This window comes from Scyliorhinus canicula, chromosome 19 (assembly GCF_902713615.1).
Source record: "Scyliorhinus canicula chromosome 19, sScyCan1.1, whole genome shotgun sequence".
Lineage (NCBI taxonomy): Eukaryota > Metazoa > Chordata > Chondrichthyes > Carcharhiniformes > Scyliorhinidae > Scyliorhinus > Scyliorhinus canicula.
In genome coordinates, this window is record NC_052164.1 from 68,790,277 (window position 1) to 68,814,917 (window position 24,641).

General features: G+C 44.8%; 1 protein-coding gene across 2 annotated transcripts in view; it reads left to right on the plus strand.

Annotated features, from left to right (window-relative positions):
* The window catches only part of LOC119954520 (high affinity cGMP-specific 3',5'-cyclic phosphodiesterase 9A), a 78,624-nt gene that overhangs the window by 17,849 nt on the left and 36,134 nt on the right, over positions 1-24,641 (plus strand). Inside the window, exons 5-8 of one of the 2 annotated variants that reach the window (XM_038779812.1) lie at positions 2,616-2,670; positions 3,518-3,588; positions 12,670-12,751; positions 13,498-13,579. In XM_038779812.1, coding sequence (XP_038635740.1) covers positions 2,616-2,670; positions 3,518-3,588; positions 12,670-12,751; positions 13,498-13,579 — 290 coding nt within the window. The remainder of the gene's footprint in view (positions 1-2,615; positions 2,671-3,517; positions 3,589-12,669; positions 12,752-13,497; positions 13,580-24,641) is intronic. The other variant, XM_038779813.1, reaches the window with a different exon arrangement.

Here is a 24,641-nt window from a genome sequence, read left to right on the forward strand (position 1 = left end):
ACGCGAGACCTCCCCAGTACAGTTAATCCCCACATATTCCTCGAACACCTTCCCCATTGGAATCTCTGATCTGTCAACAATTCCACAAGCAGCCTCTACCCCGCCTTCTGAGCTAATCCCTTCTCCAGGACCATGACAATCCAATGTGGAGCATGGTCCAAAATCACAATTGCCAAACATTCTGCCTTCTTAACTCCAGCTAACAGCGCCGATCCCATCACAAAGAAAATAATCTTCGGAAACACCTAATGTACCGGCAAAAAAACAAATACTCCCAATCCCTCGGGTGCAAAAGTCTCCACAGATCAGCCCCCCCCCACATCTCCCTCAACCCCCACCAGCTCCCTCGCCCGCCGCCTGACGGGGTCTGTGAGCGTGTCTGGGACCTGTCCATCCTCAGCTTCAACGCTGCATTCCAATCCCCCCCGCCCCCACCAAACCAACTCATAGGTATCCCGATACGGAATTGCAGTCAGTGTTTTCTTCACAAACCCTGCGTCATCCTAATTGGGGGGCATAGACTCTATCCAACATCACCAACCTCCCCTCCAACGCATCCGTTGCGATCAGGTACCTGCTCCCCTGATCCACCATCACCTTCATCCATTTGCCCACCAGAATCGGCACCTCTCAGGCCCTACTATCAAATCTCGGGGTTTTAACTCACACATCCCTTCCTCTCGCACGTTCCACGTCACCATTCTGACAGGGAGCCTCTCACCCCCCCCCCCCCCCCCCCCCCCCCCCACCCCTTTCTATACACCATTACCACTATCCCAGGCCCCAATCATCCGGCAGAACAAACTATATCCTCTCGTCACTGTCAACCCCCACCCCTTTCCCAGAATCTCCCCGAACACCTCACCCAGTATCAATCTCCTCCCCCCACCATTCACAGCTCCCAGGCCCATCCAAACCTGCCCAGGCAGGCTCTAACGACTGCGGCCCCTCCCCTCACCACACTCCCGTTCACTAGCCAACTTTTGTTTGCTCGCGAGCTGACCCCTGCCAGAGCCCCCTCCTCCTAAGAAACACAATCAACAGCCAGACTCCCCCCTCCCCATGTCCAAAACCCTCAATTCCCCAATCCACACTCCCACCAAAAGTGAACATCAACCCCTCCAACCATACAACCAGGGCGGGGAGAATACAACAGCAGAAAAACCATAAAGGAAAAAAACAACGAACAAAAGCCAGTGGAAAAAAAATCATAAAAGACCCCAGTTTACACCATCAAAGTCCAAATCGAAACTCATCTCAGTCCCAGACCTTCAACTTTCACGAACATAAAGGTCGTTCGAATTGTGAGTCACTACCAGCTTCACCGGACAGACCACTCCAAATCTCACGTTGCTGCTGTGCAGCGACGCCTTCACCCGACCAAAGGCTGCCCATCTTCTCGCCAACTCCGCCGTAAGATCTTGGTAAATACGTATACCAACGCCTTTCCACTTCACCTTTCACTTCTGCTTCACCCAACTCAAGACCTTCTCTTTCACCTGATATCTGTGGAAGCAGACTATCATAGCCCTTGGTGGCTCATTCATTTTAGGCTTCGGCTGAAGCGACCGATGGGTTCTGACAACACGTAGAGGGAGGGCTCTTCCTCCTCCCCCATCAACTTGGTGAACATGTCCGCAAAGTACTCAGTCGGCCTCTGGCCCTCCACCCCTTCGGGAAATTCTGTCTCCGTGACCTGTTCTCCAGGTCCTCCAATTTGGCTCAGCCCTTTATCGTGCTCCACAACCCTCCGCAGCTCCTCACCCATTGAGGTGAACTGGTCGTTATGATGTGACAATGCCTCCTCCACCCCCTTCATCTTCGCTCCTTGCTCCCGCATCTCGTACGTCTTCGTCAACGCAGCCTTTATTGGAGCAAGTATCTCCTCTGCCCACTCCTTGAGCAAGGTCATCATCTCTCTCCGATACACCACTAGATGTTTGGCGAACAGCCTTTCAAACTCCCCCAATACCACCTCGGTCAGAATTTCAATTGTAATGAGAGAGGCCCCACCCGACGAACCAACCCCCGCCATCTTCCCTCCTGCTGGAATCACAGCAGCACTCGCTCCCCTGACCTTTCTTCTGGAGCTTTGACATTCCACCGATTCCTTAGAATGTCCCACACCAGATCATCCAAGAAGTACCCCTGAGACCGGACATAACGGTTCAAAAATCGGAGACTCTCGCAGGAGCCACCCAACGTGCGACCTCCACCTACATGCCTCCACCAGAAGTGCATTGTACATTTGAAATTGGATAATGGAGTTTTACTTGTAAATCAGTGAGTGGTCAGTGGGGGGGAATAGTTAGGATTTTAAACAAAAGATATGTGCATGTGAGAGAGATTTTGGAGTTGCTTAACCTCAGGTGCATCTTCTTGGTTGTGCCCAAGGAGTTAACTCCAGCACGTACTGTTATTGGGTGAGATTCACCAACATCAACATCCTCACCCCACCCCCCAGCCTCACCACCTGTGGGTCAGATTCTGGACGATAGAATCATTGTTCGAATCTCGGTCACTTCATTGGGAAACAATTGAGGCATCCCAAAGAAGTGGATATAATTAGTCTTGTGGATTCTAATGTCTATCATCAATCACCTTTTTACCTCTAGAAGAAGACGACTTGCTGCAGAATGTTCTGGGCCAAGTTGCTGACCAGTTTTCAAGGTAATCTGTCATTAGTCAGTTACTTAAGTTTCAACTATTTTCTTTCCGCTTCTGCTGCTGAGGGTGGTTACTTATTCTGGGATGGAGTTCCATTAAACTGGCAGCCCTATAATCCTTCGGTCAAATGGCTGTCCATCATTTATGAGCTAGGTGATTGTTGGAAACCTGGCCAAACACCGGATATTATGATCAAACTTATCTCTGGTCTTTCCCATGTCCACACCAGTGAACCTTTGGCTGAGATCACGAGATAGCAATGGAGATTCTGCATCTCTTCTGTACCTCTTTGTTCACGGAATACTGGTATAATGGCCATGTTGCTTGTGGTGGTATGATTTGCATAGCTGTCTGCCATTGGTGCAGAACACCGGCTTACCATTGGCCCTGGTCGGTCATGTGCCTCTCGACCGATTGGTTGAGACCAGTCATGTGACGGCTCTCCGATTGGTCGAGTTAACCACGCCTCCATACCGAGGTATAGATAGTCAGAACGCCCGGCGGTCGTCCATTTTATTGTAGTCGATCGCAAGGCTACGTTCTAGCTTATTAAAGCCTAACGTTTGTATAGCAACTCGTCTCTCGTGCAATTGATGGCTCATCATTGCTCTCATTGTCTTTGTCCCTCTCTTTAAGCCTCCTGGACCACTTGGCATTCTGCAGCTAAGACTGAGGCCCACCATGGTACGACCAAGAACACACAAAGTTACAACAAAATAGCAGAGGAACCTACAATCTACCACTCCATTGCATGATTTGTTGGAGCATTAATTATCCCTGTCCAAGACAAATCCAAATACAAAGGTGATCAGATATGCTGAATTTGTTGTAACTGTTGATTCTGTTGCAGAATTTTTAAAGTCAATGACCTGAAAACTGAAATCGCCTGCAGGTTGGCAGCATTGGAAAAGAGGGTTGAATGTAAGTTGACATTTTTAACTTTCCTATAATTCGGATGCTATTGGTGCTAATAATGGCAAAAGCCCTGGCAAACCATTGGATAGGATTACTTCCCAGATCAAAGATTCATATTTGCAACAGGAACAATGATGATTAAGTGTGAATGGATATGGAGATGCATAGAATCCCTACTGTGAAGAAAGAGACCATTCAGCCCATCAAGTCTGCACCGACCCTCCGAAAGAGCACCCTACCTATGCCCACGACCCCACCCCATCTCAATAACCTCACCTAACCTTTTGGACACTAAGGGGCATTTTTAGCATGGCCAATCCACCTACTTGCATATCTTTGGACTGTGGGAGGAAACCGGAGCACCCAGAGGAATCCCACACAGACACTGGGAGAATGTGGAAACTCCGTATAGTTGCCCAAGGCCGAAATTGAACCCAGGTCCCTGGTGCTGTGAGTCAACAGGGATAACACCTGTGCCACTGTCCTGCCCTTTTATTTTTTTTAACAAAGCAATAAACTGACTTCGGGCCAAAGAGCCCATTTCAAAATTGCCATTTAAGATCAAGCTCGAAGCATGAGATGTGGCCCAAATTGTGGGATGTAGAGAGAAAAATTGACCAGCTGTTCGACTGTAGTGTACTTCATCCTCACTCTCATGAGAGACCAGATGTAGACTCTTGGAGTTTGTGGTGATATGCGTATAGGCATATCTCTGTATAACTGTACATAGTTGTACCAATGTATATATCTGTATATAATATCACCACTGCCCATAGCCACTGACCAATACATGTAAGGACAGTTATGACCTCCCGCCAGCAGGTGGAACCAGACACCCATACAGGCATATATATATCGGAGGATGGATGGGAAGCATGCACCTGGTAGTAAGACGGACAAGAGGACAGTCATCTCCATCCTTAGTTTTACAATAAGAAGTCTTACAACACCAGGTTAAAGTCCAACATGTTTGTTTCAAACATTAGCTTTCGGAGCAGTGCTCCTTCCTCAGATGAGGAAGGAGCTTCCTGACGAAAGAGCAGTGCTCCGAAAGCTAGTGTTTGAAACAAATATGTTGGACTTTAACCTGGTGTTGTAAGACTTCTTACTGTGCTCATCCCAGTCCAACGCCGGCATCTCCACATCATAGTTTTACAATAACATAGACGAGATTGTTTGTACATAGAAATGCATGGTTACCATCAAGAATTAATACTTGTAGCAATCATATCTTCGTGTTCTATGTGTACCTTCATAATCAAGGAAGTGACCGAACTCAACAGAGTTTAAAAAATAGCCTTTATTTTTCAAGCTATAGCAAGGATTTTCAGCATACTGATTGGACACCAAAAGCACCGGTTTAATGATAATACCTCAAGATTCGATGACATTAACATATACCAATCATTTGTTACTAGTTATCTATGTCCAATCATTACTATCAATTAAGGTTACATCGGGGCAATGGTTAATACTGGGACTGCGTTGCTGAGGACCCGGATTTGAGTCCCGGCCCTGGGTCACTGTCTGTGTGGAGTTTGCACATTCTCCCCATGTCTGTGTGGGTTTCACCCCCACAACTCAAACATGTGCAGGTTAGGTAGATTGGCCAAGCTAAATTGCCCCTTAATTGGAAAAAAAATAATTGGGTCCTCTAAATTTATTTTAAACAATTAAGGTTGCATCAACCAATCATATTAAAGGCCGTATGGTTAATTATACTAACCAATCATTACAAAGGCACATTTGATGTCTCGAAATTAGAGATGCCGGTAGTCCGTTATCTGGGGTGTAACCATCATTCATGTTTTCTCCCTGTTGCTTTATCAGCCGACAATCTGGGTCATCACAGTGGTACCTTGTTACACATTGCAGAATGGACCTTGAATTGTAACATCTGCAGCTGCTCTGCCTGAAACTGGCCTCTCAAAGATACATCGCGCCCTTGTAAAATCTGTTCTACTTGTCAGACACAGTCTGAATTGAAGAATTCAGTTTCCTCAGTAAAATGGTAACACTGTATGTTTTAAAATGGTTGCATTTTATCAGGTATCTACCCAGTGAACACAGCTGGAATCTGCATGCATCGAGGCGAGAACAGGATTGGGGTCATAGTCAAATGGCCTACACTCGCTGTTCAAGCCTACCTAAAGAATGTCTGGTAGTGTTGGGAGGCCTGACAAAGGGACTGGAATGGTCATCCTTAACAAGTGTGACTATATCAACAAAATGCTCCCTGTTCTTTATGTCCTGTCCAAATTTGTATCCATTGTATCTGCTGTGGTGTTCTTTGTGTTGCTTGATTCAGGATGATTGGTGTAGTGTTAACAAAGACCACAAAATAGTTTGAATAGAAAGCTATCAATTTATTAATACTACTAATCTGGATTCAACATGTACTTCTAAATAATACCCAGTTCATTGTTAATATATAAACTGTGGTGATCACAAGTTAACTAGATGCAATACAACTGAGCAAACACTAGAGGGGGCACGGGAGAGCCATATAAATAGACGGGGACAGGAAGTGAGGACACACTTCACTAAGGGCAGAACTTGGAGCAACACAGATACAACACACACGCCAGCTAGGAACACTGAAGGTAACCTTAGGAAACAGCTCTGAAGAGAGAACGAACTCACAATAAAGCATCTTCTCCACATTTGAGACTACGAGCTTTATTAAGACACGAGTAACAACACATGGTACCCAGGAGTGGCTTCAGACGCTTACTACAGGACAACTCAGTGGCAGATACAGAAAGCTCAAAATGGCATGGAAATCTCCTACTGGACATTTGACTCAGGAAGACATCGCTAATGCGAGGATGTGGCTTGAATACCCAGAACAACTGGACCTGACTGGCAATGTAAGAGGTATCTGGAAACGCTTTAAACAAATGTTTGATATTCATCTCGTAGCAAATGGAATACCAGACGCCTCCGACAACACTAAAATAGCAATTCTCACCGCAGGGCAATAGGAAAGTGTATAATGGATTTAAATACTCAAAAGATGAAGACAGAAACAGCTTACAAACGTTACTAAACAAATTTGAAGAGTACTTTGAGAAATTTGAACAGCAAGACATACTCAGAGTCCAAACTGCACAGAGACTGAGTGATGCAAAACTTTAAAAATCACGAAAAGAGCAAGAAATCGCGAATGAAAAGTACAGATCAAAAAGAAGAAATAAAAAGAATTTCTCACAAAGCCAAAACGCTGAAACCCTGTCCAAATCGGGAAGAGAAGATAACTTACGAATTTTGGAAGACCGGTCCTGGTGGGACAGAAAAATCGCTGAAGTCCGCGAAAAACGGCAAAAAATGGCGTCGGAGCACATTTTGCAGTCTCCGGTAAGCAAAGAACTACAAATTGTATCTGCGCATGCGCCGGAACCGGAAGCCGCGCATGCGCAGTTTAAAAAAGATCGCGGTGCCGATCGTGATGCGCATGCGCAAGCTGCGCATGCGCAGTCAAAAGAAGTTTTGGTCGCGGATCGTAATGCGCATGCGCACGCCGCGCATGCGCAATGGAAACAAAACCGCACAGTGAAGGAGGAAGGCCGATTTGCGCATGCGCAATGCATTCCTGCGCGTGACGTCATGACGTCTGAGCATCCCGACCACGCCCACTTAAAAGGGAAATGCCCGAAAATTGAAAATAAGACACTTAAAGTGGTAAACACAAACTTTCTTGCCTCAGAACACAGAAAAACGCCTGAACTTACACCAACAGTTAAAAACAACTTGCACAACACCCTGAAAAAAGCAGTCTGCACCACCCAAAGTGAAGAGAACAAAAAGAATTCCGAAACAACAAAAGATGATTTGTTTTTCGAAGAATACTACTCAGACACAGCTGAGTCAGTCGGATATGCTTCTCACAGCATCAGCGACACGGTCGCAAAGTTCAACACGAATCAACTCGTGGTAGAAGAATCCAACCAGGATGATTTGTTTTTCGAAGAATACTACTCAGACACAGCTGAGTCAGTCGGATATGCTTCTCACAGCATCAGCGACACGGTCGCAAAGTTCAACACGAATCAACTCGTGGTAGAAGAAGCCAACGAAGATGAAATGGGTATCAAAGAATACTACTCAGACATGGAGGAGTTATTTGGACATGCTGATCACAGCATCAGCGACACCGTTGCAAAGCTCAACACGACTCTACTCATGGTAGATGAATCCAACACCATGAGGCCATGGCAGCTCGTCGATACATTGGATGACAGCAATACCCAAGACGAAGACGACGCCACACAGAGAGCACAGGAAGACTCCACAGAGCGAGCGATGACAGGCTCCACAGTGCGAGTAATGAAAGACTCCAAAAGGGATGCAAGCAAACACTCCCTGGCGAACACCATGCATGAACAAGACCATGCAGGTAAACCCGCAGTATCTGAGCAACCGCAAGCAGACTATGACAGTCTACCAAGCTCACAGGAACAAGAAGAAGACAACGTACATCTCACCACTGACACCATGCATGCACAAGACCATGAAGGTCAACCCGCAGTATCTGAGCAACCACAAGCAGACTATGAAAGTCTAACAAGCTCACATGAACAAGAAGAAGACAATGCACCTCTACCCACTGCATGCGAAGACAGTGACAAGATGATCACACTCGACGTACAGGATCACAGCGAGACTGACAGTTCTCAGCTTGTCTGTACCGACGCACAGAGCGAGAACAGTAACAAGGTGATCGCACTCGACGTACAGGATCACAGCGAGACTGACAGTTCTCAGCTTGTCTGTACAGAAGCACAGAGTCGGGCCACCCAACAGTCCAGAGCGACGATGCCGAAAGAAAACATGCAGATTTTGACCCCAGAAGAGGAGCACCTGGAGTCCAGAGAGACCAAGCCAAAAGAAACCATGCAGATTCTGACTCCAGACGAGGAGCACCTGGAGTCCAGAGAGACCAAGCCAGAAGAAACCATGCAGACTTTGACTCCAGAAGAGGAGCACCTGGAGTCCAGTGAGACCAAGCCAAAAGAAACCATGCAGATTTTGACTCCAGAAGAGGAGCACCTGGAGTCCAGTGAGAAAACATCAACGGAAATCATGAAGATTTCAACTCCAGAAGCGGAGCACCAAGAGTCCGGAGACACCACGTCAACTGAAATCATGCAGATTTGGACTCCAGAAGAGGAGCGCCAGGAGTCCACAGACATCACGTCAATTGTAATCATGGAGTTTTTGACTCCAGAAGAGGAGCGCCAAGAATCCAGAGACACCGCGTCAAATGAAATCGAGAAGAATTTGACTCCGGAAGAGGAGCACCAAGAAAGCAAAGATGAGGAATCCAATTCTCCACAAATGATTGAGGTCACCTGCACCGATGCAACATCAGATCATTCGCACCACTCTCGAGACGAAATGCTCAATGACTCAAATTATCCACTCGGGACACGAATAGAGTATAACAAGAAAAACAAAAGTCAAAAGAAGCACAGCAGAAACGGGACAAACAACAGCAAGAACAAAAGCAACATGAAACGCGACAAGACCAACAACAATAGCAAGAAGCACAGCAGAAACGAGAACGACAACAGAAAGAACAAAGGCAACATGAAGCGCGACAAGACAAACACCAAAGTCAGGCGCAAAGATAGCGACAACGACAGAGACAGAAACAACAAGAACGGCAACGAAAACAACAAAGTCAGGAACAAAGATAGCGACAACACCAAAGACAGAAACGACAAAAACAGCAACACGAACGGCAACGCAAACAACAAAGTCAGGAACAACGACAGTGCCAACACCAAAGACAGAAATGACAAAAACAGCAACAAGTACGGCAACGAAAACAACAAAAACAGGAACGACAGAAACAACAGCAATGAAACAACGACTTGTACGCAATGGTACTACTCGGCACATGAAGGACAATGCCACAGCACACTGCAAAACGATGACAAGACTACAAACATGTCATGGGATGACAACGAATCGCACAAACTCTCGTCTGCTCCAGAACGAGCAAGCACACCAGCATCCAAGGCGGATGAGACAATAAATCAACACCACAAGCACAGAAAAAAAAAAATCCATGCCAGTCAACATCAGTGAGGTGACCATGCAAACACCTCGGGATGATGCATTGGGTACTTAAAATAACAAGGAACACCAACAACATTCACAGCGGACTTGCAATATCAATATCGCCACGTCATCAACAACAAAAAGAAAAAAAAAGCTCTGAACAAATTCATCAAGTTTGGACTCATAAATGTTTTATTGAGATTGGACATATAACTACATTGGCTTTGTACAGTATGCAATAGCACCATCACCTGTGTAGATACGCATATCATAAGTAACTGTTTTCTATAATTTTCTTTAACGATGTACAGCAAATATGTAAAGAGAAAAAGGGGGATGTGGTGATCGTAGATTGACTAGATACAAAACAACTGAGCAAACACCAGAGGGAGAGCTAGAAATACACCGGGACAGGAGGTACAATTTTCTTTAACGATGTACAGAAAATATGTAAAGAGAAAAAGGGGGATGTGGTGATCACAAGTTAACTAGATGCAATACAACTGAGCAAACACTAGAGGGGGCACGGGAGAGCCATATAAATAGACGGGGACAGGAAGTGAGGACACACTTCACTAAGGGCAGAACTTGGAGCAACACAGATACAACACAGACGCCAGCTAGGAACACTGAAGGTAACCTTAGGAAACAGCTCTGAAGAGAGAGCGAACTCACAATAAAGCATCTTCTCCACATTTGAGACTACGAGCTTTATTAAGACACGAGTAACAACACATAAACCACAATCATCTACAACTAATCTTAATACTGGCATAAACTATGATCTGCTCTAACTCACACTAATAATATTTCTGACTGTCTCTAGCTAACTCCTGGACTTCATTTATCCACAAGGCTTAGCATCAATGCTTTTGTGTACTTGTATCTGTAGCTCCCTCTAGTGGCTACTCTAGACATTTCATTAACCCTTGCCATTCTTACAGTTATGATAATACCACACCTGCCATTAAGCATGACCACACAGCCCTGCGCAAAAGCAAGTTAGAAAAGCCGTTGCTGGACTCGTAAGAATATCAAAGCACCTGCTGGTGTATATTAAAGGAATCACCCTCACTGCCCACTACTTCCACATTATGTATGGCCTGCGAAGAGACACAAGTGATGTCCCTTTACATAGTCTTGTCAATGACTGTTCTGCACAACATGTATTAGCCAAATGATTGAGCCAGTTTCTACAACCTGTTCTGAGCAAGTTTTCCACATATAAAATGAAGGCTTCCTTTACCTCTGCGGAGACAAGCAATGCCATGTTCTTGTCCTTGTTCAACATTGCTAGTCAATTCACCAATGCACTGCTCGAGGAATTGCATTATAATGATCCAGCTGTGCCACCATTGTCTGACTCTGTATACATCGAATTTGCAAACTCAACAACAACTCTTTCAGTTTTAATGACACCATATCTGCCCATACTGTTTCCATGAGGTCCCTTTTAGATGGTGTTGCCATGTGGCCCGGTTCTCGCCAACATCTTTGTCGGTTTCTGCAAAAAAAAAGCTTCTTCAATAGAATGACACCAAACCTCCTACCCTTTGCATATTTCCAATATATACATGATACGTTTGTTGTAAATGAATCTGCAGCTGCATGTAAGAATATACACAACTTAATGGGTTATCTCCTGAACTTAAATTCAGCTTTGAGATGAGGTAGTGAAATGAGCTCCCTTACCTCAATATGTTAGTTGAGAAATTTGCCAATGGGTTCTCTACTGTTATGAGCCAGGGTTTAGAGAACCCCAAAGTGTATCATGGAGTTCACCTGACCCACAACTTTTAATAGATTGTGGTATGCGGAGCATACGGCCCACTCTACAGGTGTGGTACAGCAGAAATGGAAAAGTATTTTTTAAAAGCAAAATAATGTTTATTCTATGAACTCAAGTTAACCTTTTTAAAACATACAGTGAACATCTTTGCAAGCATTAATTCAAATACAACCCCCAAATAATACAAAACTAAGTAATCCTTTAAGCTTTCCTTTTAACATCCATACAACTTAAAACACCTTATACCAGAAGCACATCAGGTTAAAGTCACTACTGTTATTAGTTTTAAATCACCAGGATTGATTTACAGTCTTTAGATTATAGAGAGATTCATACACCGTCTGGCTGTGACTGCAGCTAACCAGCTCTGAAAATGAAACTAAACCACACCCTGTATCCTGCTCTCTGACATCACCACAGTAATAAACACTCATTTCTTAAAGGTACTCTCACTACAGATATTTATGTACACACCCATTTCTTAAGGGCACTCTCACATGACACTACTACTGTCTACCCAGGCTTACCTTCACCGGTCAATATATCTACTGGGATTCCTACAGTTCCACGTGCTAGAAGACTGGCTTATCATTGACCTTGTAAATAGTGCTTGAGCCATTTGCTCACAGTTCAAGCTTGATGCTGAAATATGGCATATTAATGCCATCCTATGAGAGAATGTCTACCCTGATCAGATCATTAGTAGCTGTACACCATACAAACTCATGGCAGCGACTTTCAGTTCTGAAAATTGGCCAGTTTACCTCCGATTACCCGAGAAAACTTGAGCATCAGATGAAGCTAGCCATTTTACACTGCTGCTACACAGTAATTTTATTTTTTATTCTTTCGGGGGATGTGGGTATTGCTGACTGGGCCAGCCTTTATTGCCCATCCCTAATTTCCCTAGAACTGAGTGCTAGGCCATTTCAAAGGGCAGTCTGTGGGTCTGGCGCAGTGGTTAGGGACAGCACAGCGGTTAGCACTGCTGCCTCAGAGCGCTACGAACTGGGTTCAATTCTGGCTTTGGGTAACTCTGTGTGGAGTTTGCACATTCTGCCTGTGTCTGTGTGGGTTTCCTCTGGGTGCCCTGGTTTCCTTCCACAGTCCAAAGATGTGCAAGTTAGGTGGGGTTATCGGGATAGGGCAGGGTGGTGCTCTTTCAGAGGGCGGGTGCAGACTCCTTTTGCTGCACCTTCGATTTCTTACCATTATTTTTCTTTTGTTTCCAGTGGAAGGTTTGAAGATGGTGGAAATAGAAAAGTGTAAGAATGACCTGAAGACACTTAAAGATGAATTGTCTTTGGGAAACAGGTGAGAAACCCAAGTAATCAATGGGTATTGTTGCTCATCCAGTGTGATGATTAATTATGACAAAACGAACAATGCCAGTAATCCTACCAAATACAGCCTTCCTTCCCTAGTTCTCCCTCATGGCACATGAGGCAGATGAAGCATGTGCTTAAGTCTGTTTCCATGGCCAGTTTTGTTCTTCCTGGAACAGGTTCCTAGTGCTGCCTTGAGGGGCATCACTCTGCATCAAACGTGGCTGACCTGGAGACACTCCCACTCTTGCCACCTGCGAAAGGTGTATTTTAGAAGGATTTGTGGGTTGATACTCCACCTATTTGGCCACATTATGAATTTTTCTACCATGGCCATCAGGTCCCATGATGGGATTCCAAGGCGGAGATTCTGGCTCGGAGGCAGGGATGCTCCCCACTGCACCACCAGACCTCCAGACCAAATGCAGCAATGAACTGGAAATTAAATCAAATTGGAAAGTTCCCATCAAATATTGCCACAAAATGTTTAACATGCACCACTGAGAGCAGACATGTCCTTGGTTTAATATCTTATCTGAAGGATGCTACCCTCCTTTCCACAGTGCAGCACTCCCTCAGCACTATGCTATAGTGCCAGCCTAGATTATCTGCTCAAATCGAGATTTGAACCAATAACCTCTGGCCCAGAGGCGAGACTATAAATGCTGAGCCAGAGCTGAATGCCTCGCTAGGAGAGCGGAGGCACTCTTCATTTTTGCTTTTTATTTCTGCCAGATCAAGCATTTCTTGCAAACACGCCATCATGGAGGAACCTATAAAGCTGACTGTGCAACGTGATGTTCCAAAATATCCCAAGGTAACTACCCAACTAAAGTAAATCTAATAGGAATAAGAGAGCAAACACTGTTAAATATAATCAACAATGCTCATTGATAACTATAATTGCTGATTTTGGCTGGTTTGAGGGAAGAAAATGGAGGGCCGGGTGAGGGAAGATCAAACGGAGTCGGACGAGGGAGAAGATGACTTTGGTGAAGTCAGGATAGTGAACGAGAGGCTGAAGAGGTTGAACTGTTTTGTGTGGAAGGTGGGCAGAGTGCAAATCAGGATGCTGCGTGGAGATGTGAAAATGATTCTCACTTTTGGGCAGCTTGATGTCTGACTGGGTTCAAACTACTCAGAAATCCCAATATCCTCCCACTTTCTGAAGAATATAGGGACAGGCTGGCAGCAGTTGCAGCTTGGGTATCTGCCACTACTGCTGCAGATTAACCAACTAAAAATCCCACCAATTACAAGCACTCCTATCTAAAGCCCATTAAGGAATTGTCATACAGGATTACATGGTGTCAGGGTGGGAAGGTTCCCAATATCCCGTGATAAGTCTACACCTCCCTATGATAGGCATTGCTTACTGTGGACCCTCCTAGTTCGGGTATTGCATGACCAAGCACAAAACAATTGATGTATTTAGACTGGCCACAGTGACGCCTGAGGAACAAACCAAGGCTTGAAGATTTGCTTTAACCAAGGTGGCCATTTTAGTGCATTCAGGGCTCCTGTGATAAGGCTGTGGAGATTGTACTATCTGGGTGTGGACATGCATTGCCAACATCCCTGCATTTTTATTACCATTGAGTTGACAATGCAATTATCTTTATCGTTGTTTGTGAAGTTGATTGATGTTCCTAGGGATAGTTTCAGTAAGAGTGCCAATAAAAATTCATAGCATGAATGACTTAGGACCCGTTTATCAAGTAAAATAATTGTGTAGTTCAGCAAGGCAGGTCTCAAACTTTGCTTGGTAAGCAGATTAATCTGGTTTTCACAATTTGTTCTGTTGACAAACATGCATTTTCTTCCCCCCAATTAAGAGACAATGCACCTCCCCATTACATCTTTTTGGTTGTGTGTGGTGAGATCCACACAGACACGGGGAGAATGTGCAAATTCCACATGGACGCAGGGCAGACACAAATCTGATGTAACTGTTATCCTGCCCACGTGAACTAAATGTCATTGTGAGATACTCTATTGACTATTGGGGGCAGGTTTTGCTCAGTTGGTTGGATGGCTGGTTTGTGATGTAGTGTGACGCCAACAGCGTGGCTTTAATTCCCATACCAGCTGAGGTTATCCGTTAAGGCCTCACCTTCTCAACCTTGCCCCTCACCTGCGGAAATCCTCTTGTTAAATCACCACCAGTCAACAGTCTCTCTCTCGGTCTCTCTCTCTCTCAAAAGGAGAGAGCAGCCTATGGTCCTCTAGCACTATGGTGACTTTGTTGACTATTGAAGTTAGCTCAGGTCAGTCTTTTCATTTTGTTGAAACCAGAGATTAATCCAATAAGTAGATTCCATCGGTTGTCAAATGGCTTCTCTACACTTTCCATACACCATCCCTGGCTCAAAGGAAAGATAGTCAGACCTTTCTGAGGCAGCCAGCCATGAATTTCAAGTGGGAGTAACATTAACATGTACTCGATCAGGAGCCGGAATGTGGCCACTAGGTGCTTTTCACAGTAACTTCATTGCAGTGTTAATGTAAGCCTACTTGTGACAATAAAGATTATTATTATTTTATCTAATCTGTAAGATTGATAGAAACTACCAACAAAAGAAAGCAGTTTTACACACCAGAAACCCAGTCCATCACTCGGATGTATACATATTGTAATTAACAGGTTACAGTCATAAAGAAGAAAATAATTAATGTGTACTCTATAGTCTGTGAAAAACATACTACCCTATTGTGAAAATGTGGCTCACTGTCTCCTGTTCATAGATTCAATAAAACCATTAGGATTAGGAGCCGGAGTGGGCTTGATTTTATAGGGTGATCTGATTGTGGCCTTAACTCCATTTTCCTGCCTGTCCCTCACAAATTTTGACTCATTTATCAATGAAAAATCTAACAGCCTGGAATATATTCAATGACCCACCCTCCACACGGGTGAAGAGAATTCCAAACACCAACAGCCCGCTGAGAGAAGTTCCTCCGCATTTCTGTCCTAAAGGGGAGGTTTTGGGACTCAACCTGCTTGTTCTAGATTCCCCCACAAGGGGAAATATTCAACATCCACCATGTCAAGTGCACCCCCACCCCCCAACATGTTAAACCTTCAGAAGTAAATCCTAGGAATCAGTTTAGCTTCCAATGAAATATGACCCTCCTTAAGTAAGGTGATCAAAATATGTATACTGTACATTAGGAGCACCAAATGCTCTGTTCAGGTGTAGCAAGACTTGCTTACTTTTATACTCCATCATTCATGTTGCCTTCTTAATTACTTTCTATCTCTTCATACTGACATCCTGTGATTCATGTACAAGGACACCCAGGTCCCTCTGTCCTGCACAATTCTCCAGTATCTCTTCGTTTAAATAATATTCTGATTTTCTATTCTTCCTACCAATATAGACAATCTCACATCTTCTCAACTCTATCTGCTGAGGTTTTGTCCACTCACTTTCTATATCCTATTTTGTAGCCTCTTCACAACTTCCTTTTCCATCTATCTTCATATCATCAATAAACTTGGCTTTATCCAAGCCATTAATATAGATTGTAAGTAGTTGAGGCTGCAGCACTGATCCCTGTGGCACTCCATGAGAGTTTGTCGGCCTGAAAATAACCCACTTATCCTGACTTCCTGTTAGTTAGCCAATCCTTTATCAATGCTAATATCTTGCTCCTAACATCATGAACTCTCATCCTATGAAGTAACCTGTGGCACCTTTATCAAATGCCTTTTGGAAATCCAAATACTGGTTCCCCTTTATCCACACGGCTTGTTACATCCTCAAAGAACTCTAATAAACTTGCCAAAGATGATTTCCCTTTCACAGAACCATGTTGTCTCTGCCCAATTGTCCAGGTAAAGTCTCAAACCCGGCAACCTCTTGACTAAGGCAATGCCAGGTTTCAAACTTGCCGGGTTTCAGGTCAGGCCGCTGGAGGCCGTCACTAAGGATAGTTTCAGTGCGGTGCATGGTCACTTAGGGCACATGAATTGGCTGCATGCAAGCAGCAAAGCAGATAACTCGTGCAGCACCGTACCGCAGTGTCTAGGTAAGTTATTCTTTTATTTTTCTCAGTTAAAATTGATGCACAGCACATTCCAAAAATGTCTGGTCACAACTGAGGGGCTGGTTTAGCACAGTGGGCTAAACAGCTGCCTTGTAATGCAGAACAAGGCTAGCAGTGCCAGTTCAATTCCCGTTCCGGCCTCCTCAAACAGGCGCCGCAATGTGGCGACTGGAGGCTTTTCACAGTAACTTCATTGAAGCCTACTTGCGACAATAAGTGATTATTATTATTATTATTATGTCCCCCATGCTGGTGTAAAAACGGTGGAGTTTTACTCCAGAAATTGTTGACGAAAAGTTGAACAAATTCTAAGCCCTGCAGGGGGCTAGCAGGGACCCGGAGTGAATCACGCAGATTTTGCTGCGGATACGGGCCCCCGCACTTCCGGTTCGGAGTCCGCGCACGGCGGCGGCCTCCAGCGGCTGCGCCGAGCTTCATGGCAGACTCAGACTGCGGAGTCGCACAGAGAAAAGAGACCCCCCTCCCGATCGGCCCCACGCCCGACCCTCAAACCGCCCGACTGTCTATAAGGAGCCCCCTGACCTCCGCTCCCCCCCCCCCCCCCTGACCAGAGTGGCAGCGGACTGAGTCCGCAGTCGCCACGCCAGCATCCTGACCGGCAATAGGTGGTTAGTTCCACGCCATCAGGAACTTGGCAGATCGGGAGCGGAGGATTGCTGGGCGGGCCTCTGGTGTACTCCGCGGAAATGCCAAATTTCGGGGCCCGGAGAATCACCGGACCAGCGCCTGGCCCGATTTATGCTGTGAAAGTGGATTCTCCGCCCCCATGCCTGCCGGGATATTGGCGCAGGGCTGCGGAGAATCCAGCCCGTGGTATTTGGATATTTGGATTTGAGGCACTATCGGCAGGACTTTCCAGATGTTCATGCCATTGACTAATGGCGGGTCGGCAACACCACAAAAATACACGCCGGGGGAGGTAGGGTGTAGAAAATCCCACCCCATGCTTCTATCATTTTCCAATGCCTTGTGACTACCTCTTTAACAATGGATTCTAATATTTTCCCAATGACAAGATTAGACTAATTGCTCTATAGTTTTCCTATTGTCTCCCCCCTTTCTGGAACAGAGGTATTTACGGTTTTCCAATTCACTGTCACTTTTCCAAAATTTCCTAGCCATTTCTTTTAATGACCTTTGGAGGCAGGTCATAAGGTCCACGGAACTTGTCAGCCTTAAGTCCCATTAGTATTCCTGTTACTTGATTGGGATTCTTTCAGTTCCTCCTTCCCCTTTGCCTCTATACCTTTTACTTTCTTGTGATACCTTTTGTGTCTTCTACTGCAAAGATGGATACAAAATACTTGCCACTGCCATTTCCTCATTTCCCATTATTAATTCCCCAGCCTCAAACTCTGGTGAGCAATGCTCACTTTAGCTACTCTTTTCCTTTTTATACACTTGAAGCTTTTACCGTCTGTTTATATACTTCACAGTAGTTTTCTCTCATACTCTAATTTCTTTCTGTTTTGTTTAATCATCCTTTGCTGGTTTTCAAGGTTTCCCCATTCCCCTGAGCTACCACTAATTTCCAATATTGTACATTGTTTCTTTTCATTTGATATCACCCTATGCTTCATTCGTTAGACATGGACGGTGCATCTTTCTCGAGTATTCCTTCCTCCATGGAATCTATCTCTGTTGTGAGTTATGAAATGTCTCCCCAAATGTCTGCCACTGCAGGGGGCGGCACGGTGATGCAATTAGCACTGCTGCCTCACGGTGCGAGGACCCGGGTTCGATCCCGGCCCTGGGTCACTGTCCGTGTGGAGTTTGCACATTCTCCCCGTGCCTGCATGGGTCTCACCCCCACAACCCAAAGATGTGCCCAGTAGGTGGATTGGCCACGCTACATTGCCCCTTTTAAAATAAATGTCTGTCACTGTTTCTCCGTCACCTCACCTTGTTCCTCATTTCTGGTTTAATTTACAGCTGGTTCAAACATTTATTATTGAGCAAAATAATGAAGAATCAAGTTCCAATTATTGCAAACCGAGCTCAAATAAAAGTAGATTGAAGCAGTGCAAATTTTACATTTGGTTTATATTAAGTGGGCGTTTGTTTACAGATCTGAAGAATTCTTATTGAGATGTTTGCTGTGCTGAGATAATACAGAACATCAAACGCTGATATAGTGTCGCTTTGAATTCAAATGCAGTTTTTAATTGGAATCTGTACTCGTGCTTACTTCATTGACCAATGTGATTAATGCAGTCATCAAATCAGGAATGTGTATTAGAGGTCAATGCCCCCTCCCCCAATATTTTGTGTAAGCGCATAACTTTGAAACAGGAAAAGGCATAAACAAAACAACTCGTTTAGATAGATCTCACTCCCACCTGTATACTTTCTCACCAAATGTTAAATTATTCATTATTTCTGTTTACTGAACTTAGTAATCTCCACTTTATTTATCTTGTTAAATTATTGCACAAATCTTTGACCCTTTCTTTGGGTGAAGGAGTTCCATCTATCTCTTTATCTCTCTACAGTATTTCTCTGCCTCTGCCTCCCTCGATTCATCTTTAACTCGGCTCCCTTTTGTATATGACTCCTTTGTCGTTATTCTTTACTCTGAGGTTTCAAGATCCTGACAGGATGGGGTTCTAAAACAAGCACATTTTAACTTCACAAAAGTAAAACACTGCAGATGTTGGAATCTGAAATAAAAACAGAAAATCCTGGAAATACTCAGACGGTCTGTAGACAGTGCAACAGACTTAATGGGCCTTGTTTATTTGGAGACAACTAACTCTGGAGAGCTTTTAAAGTGGTGGGCCTAACCCCATTTCTGACAGATTCCACATTTCACAGATGTGGGAATGAAGCGGGGCCTGAATCTCTTGGGTGGGGGAACTCAAACTCATCACAGCCATTTGAAATTAGTGCTGAATTCAAACACACCATTTTTGTTCTTCCAAGGTCCTTCAATCCTGTAATGTGGGAGTCCCAAATTGATGGAGTAGACATAAATACTGTGAAGGATGAACACGATCTGTCTGTGTCATGATCTTGAGTTTTTTAAAAATCCCCAGCCTTTTAAACATGAAGCAATGGGCTGAAACAGTCTTTTTTTTTTTAATTCAAAGTTTTTTTTTAAATCCACTGCTGGACTGCTTTGCTTAACAAGCCAATATGTTAAAGAGAAAAAAATCTGTTCCTGCAGTTTCAATAGAGTTCTTTGTTGACATTTCCTAAGGGATGTTATTATGACTGAGATATGAATGCTTGGCTGGGGCAGTACAGTGGCACAGTGCGTTAGCCCTGCAGCCTTACGGTGCCGAGGTCCCAGGTTTGATCCCAGCTCTGGGTCACTGTCCGTGTGGAGTTTGCACATTCTCCCCGTGTTTGCGTGGGTTTCGCCCCTGCAACCAAAAGATGTGCTGAGTAGGTGGATTGGCCACGCTAAATTGCCCCTTAATTGAAAAAAATGAATGCTTGGCTGAGTATCAAAATTTACCAAAGCATTTAGCTCAGTAGGAATGCTGATTTCCAATTTTCATTGACCATTGAAAGAGGTTATTATAGGATTAGTTTTCCTTGTGTTTGTTGAATAGAAAGTTGCTTTTAAAACCAATTGAACACTTGCAGGGATTTGAAGTCTTTGCATGTGTTTCAATTTCTTTTCAGCATCAAGTGTGTGAGCGAGAGTTTTCTTATTGGAATTTTTGTTTCATCTTCATGTGGCTCCTAAGATCTACCTGTAATGGATACGAGGTGAATGGCTGTGGAGGTGAGGTGAGGGGCATGGGGAATGCGTGAGGGGTGAGAACTAGAGGGCCCTTCTAAAACAATGGGGATGATGTTCTAACCAGCCTGCCATGGCACTTGCCCCCCCCCCCCCCTCTTTCCCCCCCCCCCCCCCCCCCCCCAAACAAAGTGTAGATTCCCACGATCTGCCTCCTGGGTCAGCGGGCCGGATTCTATGCTGTCCTTGACTCTCTGAAGCAAAAATAGGGCCTTTGAAACCGAGGCCTGTCCTCCAAGCCAACTTAATCTACCCGCCTCAGTGAAGAAAGTCTGGCGTAATATTTCAGACCCGAGATCGATCTTCAGCAAAAGCTGGAATTACCTTCACTGCATCCTCATTTCTGTATCCTTCCAAAAGCAGATCCTTTCTGTCAGTTGGCCAAAATTGGGTACAGCACACCAGAATGAAATCTGATTAATAACTTCTACCACACTAGCATAGCTTTGATTAATGTCCACTTCATTCCTCTGGTGCAATCCATCATTCAAAGCCATTTATTTTGAATTATTTGATAATTCAAAACTTTTTGCATTAATTTCTACTTTGCTATGCTGCTTAATTGACATTAATGGATAATTCCATTCTTTAAGTCGAATACTGAATTATCAGGAAACGGCTTGTCCAACCTAATGACCTGGCATGTCTTCTGTCTTTTTATTGTTGAACAAAGTCTTAGCGGAAATCTGCATAGATTGCATTCACTCTCTAGTTCAAGGCTGTTAAAGCCAATTTAATTGCCTACGTTTCTTTTCCATTGGTATAAACTGACTTGTGCATGTGGCCGAGTGGTTAAAGTAATGGGTTTGGAATCTCATTGATTTTGTTCAAATTCCTTTTATCACTGTTCCTGGTTTAAGAATGATTTACAAAATGAATGATCAATTAAATAGACTAAAACTTTGGAGGCCAACTGTGTGGTTGTTGGGCTTTCAGGTAGGTGAATGTTTGTAATGTGTGTCTCTGTAAACAATAAACTTTAACTCGCATAAAACATGGGACTTTCTTCGTCTGCACGGCTCTCTGGATAAATTCCAACTTGGACACTAATGTGTTAGTGTGTGAGAAAGTTACCTGGATCCTGGTAGGCGAGTTACATGGGTGGATGAAGGTGGAGTTTCACACGGGGGACCCGGCCGTTCGGGTTTTGACTCCCAACTATTTTGATGGAAACCAAATAATCAAAATTAAATAAACTGAGGGACAAGTTGGAGGAACAGCCCCTTTAAAAGGGATACTGTCTTAAACAAAAAAGAATCACAAATGAAATGTAAAGCATCAAACTAAAATGTGGTTAAAAGGGTCAGTAGTTTCCGAAGCTTAAAGGGTTTTAGCAGGGTTTCGCTAAGGCGATGTCCATGGTACTCAAACACATGTGGCGAGTCCAAAGGTAGCGATCTTTGAAGTGTCGGAAGAGCCAGGAGTCCAGGGGGTGAAATAAGCCGACGTCTTGGCCTTTGCCTCCCTGGTAGCCCAGAGACGGATCTTATTAATGTGGAGGGACTCGAAGCCCCCGAGTGTAGTGACCTGTGTTAGTGACATGGCTGGGTTTCTCAGTTTTGAGAAAATAAAGTTCGCCTTAAGAGGGTCAATGTTAGGGTTCTCCCGGAGGTGGCAGTCGTTCGTCGACTTTCTCAGGGAAAATTAAAATGTCAGCAGAAGCAGAATTTCAAGGGGGGTGGGGGAGAGAGGGCCGGATTGTTGTTTTATGGTTGGGGTGTGTGAAGATTGTGATGGGGGTGGAAATGTTTCTGGTACCATGTTTATGTCGCTGTTATTGTTATCATTATAAGAATTGCAAATACCCTAATAAAAATATTTTAAAAAAAGGATCAGTAGAGCACCACAGTGCCTGCAGGAAGCAGTGAACATGGAAGGTCTCAATGGTTCCCATGGACACCACGTGCTCCCTCTCCAGGAACACCTGGTCACGAATGTAGCCGCAAAGGGCGACATGTGGCACAGTGGATATCACTGGGACTGTGGCGCTAAGGATCCGGGTTCGAATCCCGACCCTGGGTCACTGTCCGTGTGGAGTTTGCACATTCTCCCCATGTCTGCGTGGGTTTCACACCCTCAACCCAAAGATGTGCATGTTAGGTGGATTGGCCATGCTAAATTGCCCCTTAATTGGAAAAACAAAAAACAACTGGGTACTCTAAATTTATAAAATAAAACAAATGTAGCCGCACTCAGACAGTTCGATCAGATGATCCCCCCCCCCCCCAGTTGCCTGCTGCCTGGACCTGTTTATGGCAAGTTTGGCCAGGCCCGGGATCATGTTCATGAGGAGGTCCTCCCTCTCTGTCTGTAGATCAGGATAATGGGGCTGAAGAGCAAACAAAACTACAACAAAAGGTTTTTCATAAAACTGAAAATGGGGTGCAGCGTAAAGCATCTTACAGACTCATGGCCCAGGGACTCCACAGGGCTGCGAAAAAGGCAGGCATCTTGGGAGTCCATGAACCGACGCAGTTTATGGTTGTATGAGACAGGTTTTGACTCTAAAGCTTATTTTCACACCAAGATTCCTGAGTTGAGTCTGATTGGCAGGCTTACCTTCCAGTTTGGCAAGGAACAGGCCTCATCTGCAGCCCTAGATGGAAAGCCTACAGCTGCTACTGGAAATGTGAGGGTTAGGGGCGGTGTGCGGAAGGGGTGGTTCTGATCCCCGACCACAGGGATAGTCTACTTCTCAGCCCCAGTAAAGGCTCTTTTTATGGAGGTGGAGGTTTGATCCCAGGAAATGGATTAAACTTCAGAATCAAAGGAAGAAGATCTTTCTTCCTGGCCCACATTTATTTATTTCAACTCTTAAATTGTGCTGCTGAGAAAAGTATGGACGAGAGAGAAGCACAAAGGAGGGATTGATCTCAATGAGATGTAGTATATAACTGTGTACTTTTGTTTTCTAATCTTGCAAGTCTCACAAAGATCTTAAACTACACATCTGTTTATCAGCATTCAGTACCTTAATAGAGAACATGATAATAATAACCTTCAGTGTCACAAGTAAGCTTACATTAACATTGTTACTGTGAAAATTCCCTGGTCGCCACACTACAGCACCTGTTCGGGTACACTGAGGGAGAATTCAGAATGTCTAATTCACGTAACAATACAATATATAACAATTTCTTACATTCATCACACTTAAGAATGGGAATCAGTTGAGGGGAAATCACCAGGGGCATCAAGATAAGTTGGGAGAGGCTGCAATTCTGCCAGTGCCAACCTGGCAATGCCAATTTGTGCCAGGAACAGTTCCTTGGTGGCCCCTCTGGGGAGCTCCATGGGCGGGGACTCCATTTTTGTATGTTCGGGACAAGGCTGATGTCTATGAGGGGGTGGGGGAAGTTTCCCCCCAAGTACACAGTGAAGGTGGCAATTGAGGTGCTCTACTGAAGATGGCAGCCGTTTACAATAATAATCTTTATTGTCACAAGTAGGCTTACATTAACACTGCAATGAAGTTACTGTGAAAAGCCCCTAGTCGCCACATTCCGGCACCTGTTTGGGTACACAGAGGGAGAATTCAGAATGTCCAATTCACCTAACAACACGTTTCTCGGGATTTATGGGGGGAAACCGGAGCATCCAGAGGAAACCCACGCAGACACGGGGAGAACGTGCAAACTCCGCACAGACGGTGACCCAATCCGGGAATCGAATCTGGGACCCTGGAGCTGTGAAGCAACAGTGCTACCCACTGTTCTGTATTTCAAAGAGCTGGTCACCGTTAGTTGCTAAAGGGGGGTGTAGCCATCTGGGATGGCCACTTCCAGAATACAAAATGGACGCTCGCAAAGAATGTAGGGAACTGTGGATAATGTCAGGAAAACAAGCAGGCACAGAGCCTGCATGCATATTGGAGAGACAGCTCCCAGACGGAATTGAAACTATAGGTCGATAGCATATTGATGGCCCATCTCCGGGAACAAAGGAAAGACACTCAAGCAACCAATACTGTTTCAGACATCCTGGCGCCAGTTCCCCAACTGAAGACACAAACAAAGCCAGGCCAACGGCCACCAGAGACACGCCCAGCCATCAGGGCACC